The 16503-nt window shown below is 38.8% G+C and overlaps 2 protein-coding genes across 11 annotated transcripts in view; both read left to right on the top strand.

Annotated features, from left to right (window-relative positions):
- Nucleotides 1–3588, top strand: part of LOC113571348 (pleckstrin homology domain-containing family G member 3) — a 37095-nt gene extending 33507 nt beyond the window's left edge. For all 10 annotated transcript variants that reach the window (XM_035532813.1, XM_027000223.2, XM_027000222.2 and 7 more), the window contains 2 exons: nt 258–1737; nt 2035–3588. In XM_035532813.1, the coding sequence (XP_035388706.1) occupies nt 258–1737; nt 2035–2834 (2280 nt within the window). In that variant the 3' untranslated portion in view covers nt 2835–3588. The remainder of the gene's footprint in view (nt 1–257; nt 1738–2034) is intronic.
- A 1365-nt stretch (nt 3589–4953) lies between these two features.
- On the top strand, nt 4954–16259 carry xgb (x globin). The gene is made up of 5 exons (XM_027000236.2): nt 4954–5256; nt 11282–11389; nt 15316–15436; nt 15755–15835; nt 16123–16259. Exons 1-5 carry the CDS (start codon nt 5087–5089, stop codon nt 16243–16245), a joined length of 603 nt encoding a protein of 200 aa, XP_026856037.1. The 5' UTR covers nt 4954–5086; the 3' UTR covers nt 16246–16259.
- Nucleotides 16260–16503: the final 244 nt, after the last annotated feature.

Raw genomic sequence — 16503 nt, 5'->3', positions numbered from 1 at the left:
TTAGTGGAATTCAAATTATGCAGCATTTCTTACACTATAGAAGTCGGTTAACTTCAAAACATTTGCTTAACTATTTTGCAATACTGACAATAACAAAAATAAAGAAGAGTCACTATGGTAATTGTTTTCTTCCGTTGGCTCTTGTCAAGCTAATTGAGTCTCATTAATGTTGGCTGATATTATCTTTATCTTGTTTGTCCTAATTTGATGAGTCCCATCCTCCTGAAACAGTGAGTCATTTTCCATCTGCTCCCTAGGATTCTTCTGGGGATCACTGCTCACAGAGCTTTTCTCTGCCTGGAGACACAGAAGAGACAAAGGGACTTCAGCTGCCCTTTTACCCTGAAACTGCCCTAGATGGAGACAGAGAGGGAGAAGAGATTATAGAGAGCAGTGTGGAGTTATTGCCCCCCATCCAGAGTGTGGTCCAACTGGAGAATGAAAGGACTCCATCAAGCCAAAACCTTTCTGTGGATGTCAATGACCCTGAGGAAGACGAAGATGATGATGAAGAAGAGGAAGTTTTGTCAATGACCGAATCTACCACCATCTTACCTACATCTGTTCTTGACAAAGCCAGTGCTATTGCTGAGCGGTTTGCTACCAGCCTTTCTCGAAGAAACAGCATGGTAGTTGATGAGTTCTCCTTTGGGCACCCCTCATCACAAACAGGCAGTAGGAGGAGTAGTGTTCTCAGCCTCAGTGCTGATCAGTTGGAAAAGGAGAAGGCTCACGAATTAGACTGTTTCTCCCCAGAGCCAATTTGTTTCAAACTCCTAGCTGAACAATTGACCTCAAGCACCATCACAAACAGGACAGTCACACCAGAACAAAGACCACCAATGATGCAAGACACACTTTCTAAAAAGGACAGAATGCTCATCCACAAGATCAAGCAATACTATGAGCAAGCGGAGCACCAGGATGCCAATTTCAGTATCAAACGCAGGGAGAGCCTCTCCTATATCCCTGCAGGACTGGTCAGAAATCTGAGCCGTCAGATCGATGGCCTCCCTACCGATGTGGCACTTCACAGGACAGTCTCAAGCACCAGACCAGCTTCCTGGGCAGTTTTTGACCTTCCACAGTTGGACAAAGAAAAGAACTCCAATGAACCAGACATAGAGATTCCAGCTTTTATACATGGCAGTGATACCTCAGTTGATGAGGTGATCGGCAAAAATGAAGACTTCAGGCCCTTATCTCAGATGATAAATGTTTGGCAAGACATTGAGGTCACTAAGGCTTCAGAGAACCCTCAGGATGCTCCTAAGGATAGCAAGCATGGGCATTTCAAAATGTCCGGTCCTAACCAAATACCAAACCAAAGTGAGAGCTATGGTAGCAAATGTGGGCAACCCCTGCTGATATCAGAGGAGTCTGACAACAGCCTGGCTGGAGAAAGATGCTCAACCTCTCCACCATTTAATAACTACCGAGTCAAGGATAATGAGATGGAGAGCAGCACAAAAAGCAATCACAATTTCCAGGAAAAACACAGAATAAAGCATTCTCCTTTACCAAAGATCTCCCTAAGATCGGGTTCAGAAGAAGACCTAATTCTGCAAGATATGGAAATAATGAAGAACAAGGTATTTCACCTGGCCAGGCAGTACAGCCAGCGTATTAAGAACAGTAAACCTGTAGTGAGGCAGAGGGTCAGAGTGCCTGAGAGCCATGTCAACCCCAAGAACCTGGGATTTGTTGTGGAGGGCAAACCTCCAGAGAATGAGGAGGGTAGGTATAACTCCTTTTCATAGATCTTTTAAAATGGGATATACCTGCCTTTCCACATAGATTATGTATCACAAAAGAAAAATATAAAATATATCTGCAAATACTGTATATATTGTAATATATGTAAATATTGTTGGTTTTCTAACATAGTTCAGAGATCCAGAATCTTGAATTTTGTATTTTCCACTGATCATGCTGCTGCCTCGTTCTCCTTTTTTTCATTGGGAAAATGCCTTATTTTACTTTAATTTTCCATTTCACACTTGACTTTTAAACATGTTTTTTAAATATGTACAGGTATGCAGAACCTGATGCTGTCGTTTGGTTCATGTGAGCACAAAGACGTGAGACCCTACAGTCCATCTCCCAGCTCTTGCTCCTTGGGCAGTCCTAAACTGCAGTCTCAGAGCAGATCACTTGCTCAGGGTCCACTGAGTCCAGTCTACACTGAGAACTTCCACTGGCCAGATGTAAGAGAGTTGCGTTCCAAATACTCACAATACAGTCAAGAGCGCTCTGCACCTCACATACTCCCAATTAGCCGTAGCTGTTCTGTCCCAGATCGAATACGTAAGCCTGGACCCAATCAACCCATAGCCCGACGGAGTTGCTCCTGCTCCACCCCAGTTTGTAACAGCATAGAACCCCACAAAACACCAAGTAAAGGCACAGCAGCTTGCGAGGGACCTGTATGCCAGGGTGTGGCTAAACTGTATGCAGCCAGCTCTTTCGACCACGTTCTGGGACCACTTCATTTAAAATCACAGCAAAACCTTCCAGAAGCCCAAAGGAGTTATTACATCTCTGGTCAGGCAACCATGCCCAATGAAAGCAAGATTATTATAGTCGAAAGGATTATCGGGGCTGAGGCAGAGGAGAGTGGCCTGGAAGTGAGGCAAGAGAAGATGATGACTGAGGAGAACCAAATGGGATTTGATGCTAATCTTGACCTGCCAGGTGAAATAAAGGGTAAAACAGAAGACTTGAGGTCACATACGTGGTTGGACAGTGGCAGAGAATGTCCAGTGAAGTCACTGACAAACACTGAGAACAGTCTGGTCAGAAACCTGTGTGAGAAATTCCAAAACCTTAGCTGATGGACCATGAACAAATCTGGTGAATGGCTTTTAGTCTTGACAAGTGACTGTTAACAAAACAATGGCACATTGTGTGCAAGTAGCATGGGTAAAGGTGGGCATGAATTATGTAGTTTTGGCATAAGCATTCATGTGTTCATTATCCAACTTGGCTGTTTTTAAGAGTGAAAGTGCTGGGGTTCTAAACCATTCCACTTATATGGTTATGCTGTATTGGCTGATTGGGAAATGAAAGACATCAGATCATAAAAGAAGTGTATATAAAATTGCTGTTGTGTAATTGTGTATATTAGTATTTTCTTACATTTTGTTTCTGTGTATAATACTTCTGTTAGGTTTGTGCATGAACTGACACTGGTGCCTCTACTCAGGAGAAATTTACCTCTTAATATTTTATAATGGGATATGTATTTTGGGGGTATATATCGTGACCTTTACTTTTTCTTATTACTGTACCTGTTGCTCTCTGACTTGGGCAATAGCAAAATCTCCATAACAGCAATTACATATGCAGCAGTCTGCTGTATTATAGTGGATTATAGTGGAGGATAAAGCTAGCATCAAGGCTATCGTAAATTCTCCTTCACTTTGGCCTACCACTTTGCAAATCAAAATAAGTCCAATTTTGCCCATTATGTATTACAGTGTAATCACTTCCTCTGACTTTGCATGTTGGATTGTTTAATGGCCAGAGCTATTGTCATGTCTTATTTTCCGACAGTTTAGAGTATGTATTTTATAAAAACAAGTAAGCGTGATGCTTTACATCTTACATGTTAATTAGTAAGATTACACATTGTGGTAGACAGTTTGTATAGATTTAAGAGGTATAGTTGAAAGATGTATAAAGTAGACACACTGCCAGGTCTTTTTGCATTCTCTGCGTATAAGCACTGGGGGTGAAAGGGGAACGCTGGCACTCCACACTAATGATGGATAACTGCGGCATTGTTCCAATTAAACATAATCAGTAGACAAGAGGGGAGAAGAGCTCACTTTGGTGCGCTTTATACACTTAAGGTACCAGATTTATTATTTTTTTTAATTCTACATTTCTCACATCTGAAAAGCTAAAATCAGCAGTATAAAGTCGAGTAAAAAAGTTGTCCATCACACCACCATACCTCAGTAACCTGCTATGGATTTATATACTATTGTCTACACAATTTTAAGTAGGCTTACTAGGCTGGTTAATTAACTATGCAGTTATTAATTCAAATGAATTGTTTCATGTTGTATTATGCAAATTGTGTGTTCTGTATTTGATAACATGCTTTTAAGGATGTTATATAATTACCATAGGCATTGTTCTAAATTTATTTTTACATATTTGGCATAATGGAATGGTTTGGGATATTATCAAGTTGAGATGAGACACTAATGAATGCTTCACACTGAATAGATGCCCATCTAAGCCTAGTGTGGATCCTGTGTTCCTCCATGGGTTGTTCTGGAGCCTCGTCCCTCACACACCTTGTAAATTAAGGCATAATCCTCAATATTTATTAAAAGGTTACACATTGAATGCACAATAGTCATGCCTGTAATTTGTAGAAATGTTATAATTCCTCATTCCAAAGCCACCGATGCAGTCTCCATTTTGCCTAAGTCTTGAAAATATAACGATGATCCAGAAACTGTTTACCCAGCCTGCTGAGTATCAGTATTTATCTCTGCGGACGATTTCAATACACTGCAACAGAGCTTTTATCTCACGTTTTGTTGCCACGCATATGGCATCGATTGCTAATTTTCTTTTTTATGTCAGGGATGTCTGGGTGTTGAGAAAATAAATTAGCAGACAACTTTGGTGACGGAAAGGTATAATAACAATATGGTTTATTTGTATTAGAATTCGAAAACAGATTTTAATTACGGGACTTGGGTGGGGAAAATGTGTCATTCATAAAAACATTATTTTTAAATAACTGAAATTGTTGCACCGAAAAGAAGCGTTAGTGTTTGACATGTCGGGAGAGTTCTTAATATCTGCTTGTTCGTTATTAAATTAAGACGTTACGCGCCTCCCCTCCATATGTTACAGGTTGTTAACTGTACATCTCCGGACTGAACAACTGAGCGCTCGGTGACACGTCGCGGCTACCATGGCTGTCAATGGGATGCAAGTGCGCTAGTCGTCTGCTGTAGATAAGGCACCCAAACTGTCGCAGAATCAATAAATAGCAACAAAGCTAGAATCCGTGTAACCTTCCAGGTAACTGTTTTACGCTTAAGAGTTTCTGGCGTTAAGAATGGGCTGCGCTATATCTGGATTGGGTTTGATACCCAAGCAACAGACACAACCACGGAATGAAGATGATGCCGTCGCGCATCTCGCCGACGAGCAGATCGAAATGATCAAGGAATCGTGGAAAGTTATACAAGAGGATATCGCAAAAGTTGGAATAATCATGTTTGTCAGGTAAGAAATCCAAAATGTATGTAAATTATTGATAAGACTTAATTATTGAAAGGTACCCAATAGTAGGCCATTTGTCACTACAAACAAAATATTTAAATACGCTAAATCCTTTATATTCTCAAAGAGGAACCATATCTTATTTTGGTGCCTAATCTGAATATTCTCTTCCCTGGTTGTAAATAAATTATAGTATAAATTTTAATCTTGGTGTTACAGTAAAATGCACTAGTAACATTTTTGGTATCTGTAGTGACGTGTTCGGCGTCGGTCCTTGGAAGCTTTCCACGTCGAATTTTAGCTGAACTTTTGACCAGTCTTTTATACCACTGGATGAGCTATGAAACTTTATCAAAGATGTATTCCTTTTTTGTTCACGGCGACCAAACAAATTAAGTTATTTAAGACAGTGGGATAGTGGTGGAAATAAAAATGAACAATGCTAAAATAAAAGTAGAATCAACAATTATAAATCAGAACGTTTTTGTAAGATTTGGTGAAATACATCTCACCTTCCGGTAGCTGTAATATAAATGTTTTGAAAGAACACTGAAGACAGGGTTTGTGGTGTGCTTTAAAGAAAATATCTTTGGCTAACTTCTGCCAAGGTGGATGACTACAGCTTTTACCAAATTTAATATATACAAATGTCAATGCAATTAGATAAGCTTCACTGAATTTCAAAGCCGGTAATTTACCATGAGGAGACGTATGTATTGTTTTTCCATTATGCAATCAGTCCAGCTGGGGCTGGAGAATTTAATGATCTTAAAATGTATCACAGACACATTCCCAATTCCTAGATGTGTGATTAAAGTTTCTTTTGACTGATTGATTTTTACACTACATTGAAGTTTATTGTAAAAAATATTTAGAACATTTCTTATAGAGACAACACAGGAAGCATGTGTACACATTTTTTATTTTCTACTGCAGTACTGCATCTTTGGAAACCCGTGGTTTTCTATCAACAGGCACAACCTGTGTTATCTATCAACATCTTACAGTTCCTATCCAGCTCAGCCAGAGTAAAGCTCTTCTTCCTTAGAGATGTACTTGACCATGCTGGCACTGTGGTATGCTGGGATACCAAAAGAACAAACTTGGCTGTGCTTTCAACAGGTGTGAATGGCTGCAAGGTTCCTTCTTTCTCCCATGTGGCACAACATAAACACTGGCCAATCTCAGATATCACCCTGTGATGAAGTGCACAACAGATCATCTGAAAAGAAGTATTGGGAAAAAAACATATGTTGCTGTCTCCCTCCCCATACAACAATGGCAATGGCCATGGCTGTCACTCTGAGAAAATGGGTTTGTGTTCCAACTATCAGCCAACAGGTCTTTACAATGCTGAGATAAATCAGAGTAGAAATAATCACTGGAAGAGAATGAGAGCAGCGATTGTCTCTGCCTGACAATCCACAATATTTTTGATGGAGGCAGACCAGGTGCTGTCAGGAAAAACATTAGCAACATCAAAACAAATGTTATTTAAAAAAAGGTTTTTACAAAATAAAAACAGGATAGCTGCTATAACTACAATGTCTATAATATCTTTATATGATTATGACTATAAATAATCAGTTATTTCTGAAAAAGGTTTCTCAGAAAGAGAACCAGCAATTGAATGCCCAAACGCAACCTGACAATTAGTACAATGTTTGCATAATGTTTGTCTGTCCTTGAGAGCAAACTGAAACTAACAGCCCAAAATATGTGCTGTTTTGAGATTGTCGTTTAGGTAGTCTACGAGACAATCAGTCCTTAGACAAACCTGAGTTAAACACATCCAAGCAGGTTATCGCTTCTATGCACTCCTACTGTGAGACATAAGAGCAAGCATAAGCCAGAGGTCATGCATGCACTCATCCTTGACGGTGCAAAAAGAGGAAAAAACACTGCCAACATATTCATTTTGTAGTGTAATAGGGTTGGTGCCACCATACTACAGTGCAGGACACAAGTACACATTTAGCATTACCATATGCAAAAAAAGACAATGGCTGGGAGACAGGCTTGCAGATCACTCATCTCTGTAAATATCTAGACAGGCTGTCATAGCATGGCTTGGGGCTTCACTGGAGGATGCCGGTCATTGTGTGACATGAACACGGTACCCATGTCAATATTCTCAGACAGGTTTTTTTTTTTTTTCAATTCTTGAGCCTGGAGCAGTGTGATGGTGCTAATAAGATAGACTGTGTTTTCTCACACAACATAAGCCTGCTTAGAAAGAGTGATCGTGACTAGGGTTTTCAGCATTGGCTTAGACAAAACCCGTTCACATAGGGTTTCAGTGGACAGGCTAAGTCCAGGACATTTTTCAGTTCTTTGCTACAGGTGGTGAAGACTGCACAGTGCTTTACTGGCTAAAGATTTTAGTCATCAAGGATGTTTCCACTTAGCTGTAAATATGGAAGTTCTGCGGACTTAGAAAGAACCTTTCACCAATCACACAGACTGTTTAGAACTCTCCCGGATGGACATAGCCACCGGAGCATACAGGCCAGTCAGGACTCTGCATGGAATGTGCTAAACTGAAGAGGAGGGTTTGTATTATAAGGTTGCCTTTTCCACCACAGTGGAAAAATTGACTGGTCTGATAGATATTTGCCAAAAACAAAGAAAAATTTTTTTAGAAAGAAGAAAATGTTTTACTAGATTGAATTATATTTTTATAATATCCTTATTTGAAGTCTTATGACTCTGATCTAGTTAGACAAAGCTTTTTTTTTTTATTGATCTAGGATAATTACAATTCTAGACAAGGAAAACATTACATTTACTTTTCATGCATGCAGGTTTGTATTAAAGCCACAATCATATTTTATAATAGAGTTAGAGCTAATTCAATTAAATACAGAACAGAGTGGTTAATTTTGGTTCATTTGGCTGTCCAATTCAATGTTCTAATTTATTCTTTTTTTGTGAGCATAATCAAGAAACCTAAGGCAGACATCAAACAATGAAATTATATATATATTGATAGCCTGGTAAAAATATGTAATTCAAAAACACTTACTATTTTTGTCAATTTGGGAAAACATTTCTTTGCTGATATATTAGTTATTTGTACATTACCAGATGCTTATGAAAGCAGTTAAAAATGAGTTTTGAGTGTCAATCATGGTATTTCTTTAATGAACAGATATGATTAGAATGGAAATTGAGAGGCACATTACCCTATTCACTGGCAGCTTTTTGTGAGACATTCTAGACAGTAGACAGATAGCACAGAACCAATACTTCTATAAATACACAAGTTCATAGATATGAGCCCATGAATATACTGAATAATGTAAAATGTTACATTAGTATTGTATATTTATTAAATGTGTTTTATAAAAATGTGTGAAGGGTTTTTTTTGTTTGTTTGTTTGTTTTATTCTTTTCCACAATGACGCTAAATGGTACTAAGGCTAGTAGAGGTTAAAGTGTTTTATTCTGGTGAGGTAGTAGCCTATTAAACTAGACTGAATATCACTACTGTTACACTGCCCTACCCTAGCCATTAGAACTCCAATTCCCATGATGCCTCAGGAAACCGCCAGATGTCCACCTTGGCATCTCCAGGATATTGATTCTTATCAGACTCTCCTTCACTTTATTGCATTTAAGCAGAGCTGTGACATTTCTACATTGTGAAGATTGCCACTACTAATATGCATACTGAACATTTTTATCGGTTTGCTATTCTGGCATTTTAGACTTTTGCCTTTAATTTGGAATACATTTGGTTTTGCTCTTTAAGTATGTTGCCTATTTATTGTTACACTGGTTACAACCCACACATGTCCCTGACATCGATTCAGAAACATTGCCTTGTTGCAATAGCTCTGCATGGACTCTAACTTCTGCCTGTTTATTAATTACATTCTCGCTTTACCCAAGTGAGTTGATATCCGACATCATAATATGCAAGCGTCTGAATTCCATTCAACCATTACAACTATGAATTATTATGAGATTCACTCCAGGACCTGATACAGAGATGAATAATTCTTATGTCTGGAAGGATCTAACAAATCATAGCAATTGAAAAAGTCAAAAATTCATTATATTCTTCTATTTGATTCTAACCACAGCAGCTAACAACTTGAGGTCAGCTGGCTGCCATTGTGGGTGCCTCTCTCTCCAAGGTTTCTTTTCACATGCCAACCGGCTGTGGCTTAAACGCACCTGTGTCAAAGACCATGGAGGATCATAAACACTTCATGGGGAAGGGAACCAGTGATCTCAGTGGTCAGCCAGGCAGACGGAGAGAAAGAAGAGGTGAGGTGGCGGAGCAATCTAGAAAGTGCAATGCCTCTGCGCTTACGTGCTTCAATTTCCATTTTTCTCTGTAGCTACAGCTTTGATTTGAAATAGGTTTGGTTTGTATGGTGCTACCTTTATAAGAGGAAGGATATTTGTGAAGTCTTTCAAACCTCTTATCTGATCAAACATTTTAATTACTTGCATGATAGATGCATGACAAACTAATACATTTGATCCCAAATTTATCTTACTTGCTTGCCATAGTAGGAAGAACAATATTTCAGTACTCCCAATATTTCAGATGCATTAGTGCCTAATTTGAGTTCTGTGGTGCAGTATGTCAGGTAAAGTCTTCTGGAAAGTATTGCTTGTAATCTAAGTAGTTATGAGTTTTGTTGTTTTTCTTTTAGATGTAAGCCTGGATAAATATCATTCTATACAAGGGTAGCATTGTAATTATTCTTATGTCTAGTTTGTGCACTGGTATTACAATTATATGGTCAATTATATGGTAACTGCATGTCTCAAAAGAGCTCTTTTTAAACATGTGACCTGGTTTATCCCAGTTCAGACTGCATTGCACCAACCTTGAGTCACATTTCACTTCCTTAGTGGTAAATTGAACTTCTTTTCAGATAACAGTTAACAATCCTTTATGATGCTTTTGTTACCTTATTAATCACTAGGTGTTGTGTATAATAACACAATGTTTATTTTGTATGGACTATTTTTTTTGAGTGTTCCTTTACCACATATATTCCATGTTAACATACTGTCCACTGTGTTATAATGAGAACTTAATGGGCATGTGCCAATCAATATGTTTGAAATTCATCAGTTTTATCTGTTTAGAAAACATTACTGCAAATATGTTCTGAATATTCCTTAATTCAATTTTAAACTGGGGTTTAAAGAACTTAAATATGGTTTAAAGCAAATAGATACTGTTCTCAGGACTAAAACTTATGGAAAATTACTGTTGACTTGCATCACGCCAACTTTATTTATTCTCAACATCTCTGGAATGGAATGAAGAGTGCAACAAGATTAAAGACCTGTAAATTTAGGTTTAAGTCATCATTTAGTAACCTCCTTATGCAAGGAGGCATGTGTTAATTAAAGCTGCTTTTGATGGTTTATGTTGTCACCACAAGGTTCCTATGTAAATGAGGCCTTTGTCACAACTGGGTCCTCGTATTCATATTAAAGTTCTAAATAAACAGAGTCTTCATAATCAATAGCAATAATACTTACTAGTTAGGCAAATGAAACTATTATCAAATACTGTGTGTAGTCAATATGATCGCTGACATGCCACACCAGCTCGAGAGGGTGCCACCTCTGGCCATCAGAGGTTAGGCTCACCTGAGTACTGAGCACCCTCCCCCTTGTCTGTCTGTCATCCTAGCCTTCACCTGTGACCAATTAATTCAGAGGCAACGTATTTAAGACACGCCGGTGGCATAGTGCAGTTGTGAAGTCTTGCCAATCTTTAGTCTAGTTTAATTCTGAGTGTTCTCATGTCTGCATTCTTCTGCCTAGTTCTTGACCTTGTTTCTGTTTATTCACCACAGGATTGGACTGTCTTTGCTTTGTTTGCCTGGCCACTTTTGTCTATCAGAATTATCGACCCATACCTGTTTTTCGAATTACTGTTGCTGTTCAATAAAATCTTGGCACCTGGTTCGGCACTCTTTTTCTGGCTCGTCGGTTGTTATACATGCACTCAAAGCATACTAACTCTCACCTAGTGTTGCATTTTCAATAGGTTGTTCGAGACCCATCCAGAGTGCAAAGATGTCTTCTTCCTGTTCCGTGATGTGCAGGACTTGGAGAAGTTGCGGACCAGCAAGGAGCTGCGTGCTCATGGTCTCCGGTCAGTACTGCCCTCTGGAGGGAGCACCTTTGCATTGCACTGTGTCACCCATTAAAAGTGTGGAATGATTTCTCACAGCAGTACCACTCAAACCCACACCTAGAGAGCTATGGCATTGTAGGCCACTATGCATCTCTGATCTCACACACTTGATGCAACTTTTCACTTAATTATCAAGCATTTCATGACTTAAAACAGACACACTGGAATGGAAAACACACTAAATGCTGTGCTATGCTGTGAGCAAAGGAAGTAAGGATTTTGGATTTTTGTGGATTTTGTTTTGCAAATATAAGTAAACACATTTGGTACTTGAAATTCTTTCAAATCAAATGGCATTAAATTGAACAAAACATACAGCATTTGAGTTGGCCAAACGCCAACTTGCTGTTCTTTTATTTCTGTTGTTCTTTTATCTCTTCTTCTACACTCACTATTGTCTTTTTCATTACTCATCTTTATTTTCCTTCACTCATTGTTCTTCCTTTTTCATCCCTCCATCCTCCCATAGGAATCCACTGCTTTTGATACTCCACCAGTTGTAAAGATAAACAACTGAAATAGAGCCTAGTACTTCAAACAGTACTCAATCAGCAAACTGCACTTCAGTACTGATGTAACTTGATTGGGCAATGCCTACCTAATTGGCAGAAGACAATGTCTACAGTGAAACATTGCAATGGAGATTGCCATGGGGGAGCTTTTGGCTAGTTAGCAATAGTCAGCAAAAGTGCTATATATTTTATATACTTTATTTTTTTTTCAATTACTATTTAATTAATTCCATTAATACATTAATTAATTATTTAATTACTTAAACCTAGCATAAAACTGTTTATTATAAATGTTAATCATGGCTAAGATGGACAGACTACCAAGCCGTAGAAGACTCTGTGTAAAATAAAGCGGTCACTAAAGCATGTTATCCATTTATGATTCATTATATATATTTTATATTGAAACGTACGCTCCAAAGCCACAGATGTTTTTGGTAATAGAGATATACATTATACAAAATAAAAACAATAATGTAAAGCATCATTACAAGTATTATTTTTAAATGTGATTGTCTATCCACACCTTCTATCCATTGATTTTATATATATATATAATAAATGAAAAAGTCAGTGTTGTAACCCACTTCAAAATCCAACATCTAGACTAACTCCAAAACAACTAGTACCTCAGTGTTCCAACATCCGCAATTGGTAACTTGAAAAGAGTGAGGCAAGTCCTGAGAAATCAGCTGAATGGGAATAACAAGATCTGAGCCATCAACGCCTATGCCCCAACAGTAATCAGGTATCCTGCTGGCATAATAAGATGGCCTAAGGAGAAGATAGAAGCCACTGACATTTAAACAAGGAAACTCCTCACAATGCATGGAGGGTATCATACCAAATCCAGCACTCTGAGACTGCACATTAAGTGGAAGGAGGGGGGCCGAGTACTAGTTAGCATCAGAGCCACTATCTAGGATGAAACAACCAAGATCCAGGAATACACCACGATAATGGCCCCAAGTGACAAAGTGCTGAGTGAGTACTTCAGACAGCAGAAACACAAGGAGGATGGAAATGACAAGGAGCAGGGACCATCATGGGAGGAAAAACCTGTACACAGTATGTACTTCCAGCAGATGGTGGAAGTCGCTGATATGGAGAAATCCTACCAATGGCTGGAAAAGGCTGGATTGAAAGACAGCACAGAGGTATTAATCATGGCAGCACAGAACAAGCGCTAAACACGAGATCAGTAGAGGCTGGGATCTACCACACCAAGCAGGACCCCAAATACAGGCTGAGCAAAGATGCCCCTGAGACAATAACAGCAAGATGCAAGATGCTAGCAGGCAGTGTGTACATAGAACGCCATTACTGAGTGGCAGGCATAGTGTACTGCCAGAACCACTGCACAGGCATATGGGCGGGAAGTTCCAAGGTCTAAGTTAGATATACCCCCAAAGGTGGTGGAAAATGACCGTATTATAACCCCATTCTCCCCAAAGTGGGAGAATGGCCCCGAAAGATACCAGGAACAACATCCGAGATCTCAGCTGTTCCCACAGTCCTGGGAACAGCTAAGATACTATGCAGGACTCTCTGGCTCCCAGGCCTCTGGTAGAGGACACAAGCTTGAAGGAAAAAGACTGACGAATTTTATATATCAAAGATTTTGGAAAGTGTCAGTCTTTTCTACTGGCAGGGCAAGAGGAGAAAACCATCTAGAAACTGTTAGCTTTCATGATATTTAGGATGGACATGTGATCTTGAGTACAATTGGATGTATGATATATGTACAAGATTATTTTCTGTGGTTGGCTCACAACCATTACACCTTTATCTGTAGTTCTTGAGTTTCTTGCTATCATTGAATACATACATTTAATGCTGGGTTGAAAATAATTAATTTAGTGTGACAGGCTTTCATTTATAGGGCTGTGTTTGGTCTTTAAGTTTTCACTTTTCACATGCAAAAAATATGACTGGCCCAACTGAAGACAGTGTCACAGAAATCACTTCTAATGACCAACATCTCTCCACTAGTGAGCTGCTTCACAGAATCCCACAATGGAGAGCAAATTGTTCTAAATAATATCAAGAACATCCCATTATGTTTTTATTATAATGTTATCAATCAGTATTAAATAAAGTGTATGTCAGTTTAAATTGAGTGACAAATAAGCAAAGTTTTCATCTTAACTTCTGAAGAAAGTGCTTTCTCAAAATGTGGGATCCATGTACTTACTACATTCACTGGCTGCTTTATTAGAAACATCTACCTTATTGGAGTACGAATAGACTCTATAATCCAGATTATGGACTGTTTGTGTTGGCCATCCTTTAGAAGTGGTCAGTTTCTGACCTCAGGAACACTGTTGGCTGATTGGTTTTGGGTAGTAGACCATTCTCAGTATTACAGCCATAGCAATACTGTTATGTTTATTAAACCAACTGTACCAGTTCAACATCTAGATATATGCCACTGTCAGTAGTTGTCCTATGGTCATAGACTGAATGGGATGCTGTATAGCCCTGTATTGGAATAATGACAAATCTGAATTGAACGGAACTGAATAGAGGGTGACTGACAAAACTGTTCATGTTCATCTTTAATTGTACACTTGTTTCAGATAACTAGGCTACCTTTACTGAGTTGCAAGGTTGGTGTTTATAATAAAGTAGTTTGCTCAAAAATGGAGGAATTGTAGGCTATCAGCTATATCACTTGAAATTAATAATTCATTTGATGGACTGAAGTACTTTACCATCACAGACAATTAGACAAAAACAAATCATTACAACAAATGATTACTAATCCAAATAAGAGCCTTTATGATAAGAAACAACTAGCAAAAAATAAATAAACTAAACCAGCCTCATGCCTCTTTCACACCACAATGATACACTCTAACTGCAGTACATTTGCAACTTTATTGAGCTCATGAGTGTATCCATCTTATTTTTTCCATTCCCTATGAAAGGCCATTAACACCAAATAAGCTCAGGGGCTTCACCTCAAAAAAGATACAGCTGCCTCAGGGGTGAGACAAGAGTGCACTGTATCCCCATGTGCTCAGAGCCATCATGCTCACTCCGACTTAAAAGGCCAAGTGGCTCTTCAGCCTTGCTCATGGACATTAGTGTAAATATCCATTGTAGTCGCATGGCTGAGAGGGAAAGTGGCAGTTTCACACTTGATTCCAGTGTCACAGTAATTAGGCATTACAGTCCTGCATGTTGCAGCCAGTTCTCCAGCACACCCAGAGAAGGATAGTTTAAACAGGTCACATGATGTAAACTAGCACAGTTAGGATCCAGGGTGGCTGAATATTTGGAGTGTCTATGAAATGATGGGGAAACACTGACTGGTTTTGCAATTGTGAAGTTTTTGTTTTGCATTGTTTTTGCACTTTGTTTAAACAGAGTAATGTCTTTCATCGAGAAGAGTGTGGCCAGATTGGACGAATTAGATCGACTAGATTTGCTTGCTCTCGAGCTTGGAAAAACCCATTATCGTTACAATGCCCCACCAAAGTATTATGGGGTAAGAGTTCATGGATTTCTTGTATAGAACACTGAGTAACTAGGCCTACCTTAGGCCCCATGCACACCAATGGTTTGATATTACTTAAGAGCCCTAGCTGAACATGTACAGAGCACAATTCAATAATTATAGTGAGGTTATGCTGCTGTACATACATCTGGGATTTGGACTAAACCATAAATTGTGTCAGGTTTACAGTCATAAACTTTAAGAAAATTATGAGTGGGGTTTGGTTTCTATAATGCTGATTTTGAACACGTCCCACTTGCACTGTCATCGCAAAACACAATCTAACATGTCTGTGTTATTTATATCCAGTACGTAGGAGCAGAGTTCATTTGTGCAGTTCGGCCAATTTTGAAAGACAAATGGACCCCTGAACTAGAAAAGGCCTGGAAGGTAAGTATATCAGCCTGGAGGGACTACTACTTGTATAACTACTAGATTAGTTATATACCACAAACTTATGAAACAAGCATATTAAAAAGAATGTACTTGCAAACTATTTTCATGACAAAGTCAAGTCCATTTTGTATGGAAGAGTTGACAGTGACAACCCCATTTCCTTACTGTAACCTACTCGTGTCTTGATCTGAAATCTGGAACTGAATATAACATTAACTTTGGAGAAGAAAAAAAAAAAGTTTGGTTCTGCATAAAAAGTTACTTTTATCTACATTTGGCAGACATTATTCCAATATGTCACTGGGCTCATGCAGCAGGGCTACCTGGAGGAGGAAGGGGCCAAACACAACCATGTGATGGTGTCCACCAAAGAGCGTCCAGACAAGAGAAACACAGCCCTGTAAGCCAAACCTTGGCTCAGTTCATACACTGGTGTCTGACTCTTGCAGAGAAGAGTTTTGTTACTTCATTGTGTACATACTTGTGAATGTTTAATTCAGTGGTTTTACATTGTGTAATCTTTCTTTGAACATTCAATTATCAAGCTGTTCAATGACTTCAGTTATTTAACAATAAAACAAAACATATAGCTCACAAAGTATCCTGAAGAACAATTTGAACCGTACATTGGTACGGCAGACAAGCCTGTTTCAACCACTGAG

This window comes from Electrophorus electricus, chromosome 13 (genome assembly GCF_013358815.1).
Source record: "Electrophorus electricus isolate fEleEle1 chromosome 13, fEleEle1.pri, whole genome shotgun sequence".
In the NCBI taxonomy this organism is placed as follows: Eukaryota; Metazoa; Chordata; class Actinopteri; order Gymnotiformes; family Gymnotidae; genus Electrophorus; species Electrophorus electricus.
Note: the sequence above shows the minus strand (reverse complement) of the source record. Positions and strands in the feature narration are given on the sequence as shown.

Coding starts and splice junctions, on each gene's coding strand:
- xgb (XM_027000236.2), top strand. CDS start 5,087: ATGGGCTGCGCTATATCTGGATTGGGTTTGATACCCAAGCAACAGACA. Junction 5,257..11,281: donor GGAATAATCATGTTTGTCAG/GTAAGAAATCCA, acceptor CATTTTCAATAG/GTTGTTCGAGACCCATCCAG. Junction 11,390..15,315: donor CTGCGTGCTCATGGTCTCCG/GTCAGTACTGCC, acceptor TTGTTTAAACAG/AGTAATGTCTTTCATCGAGA.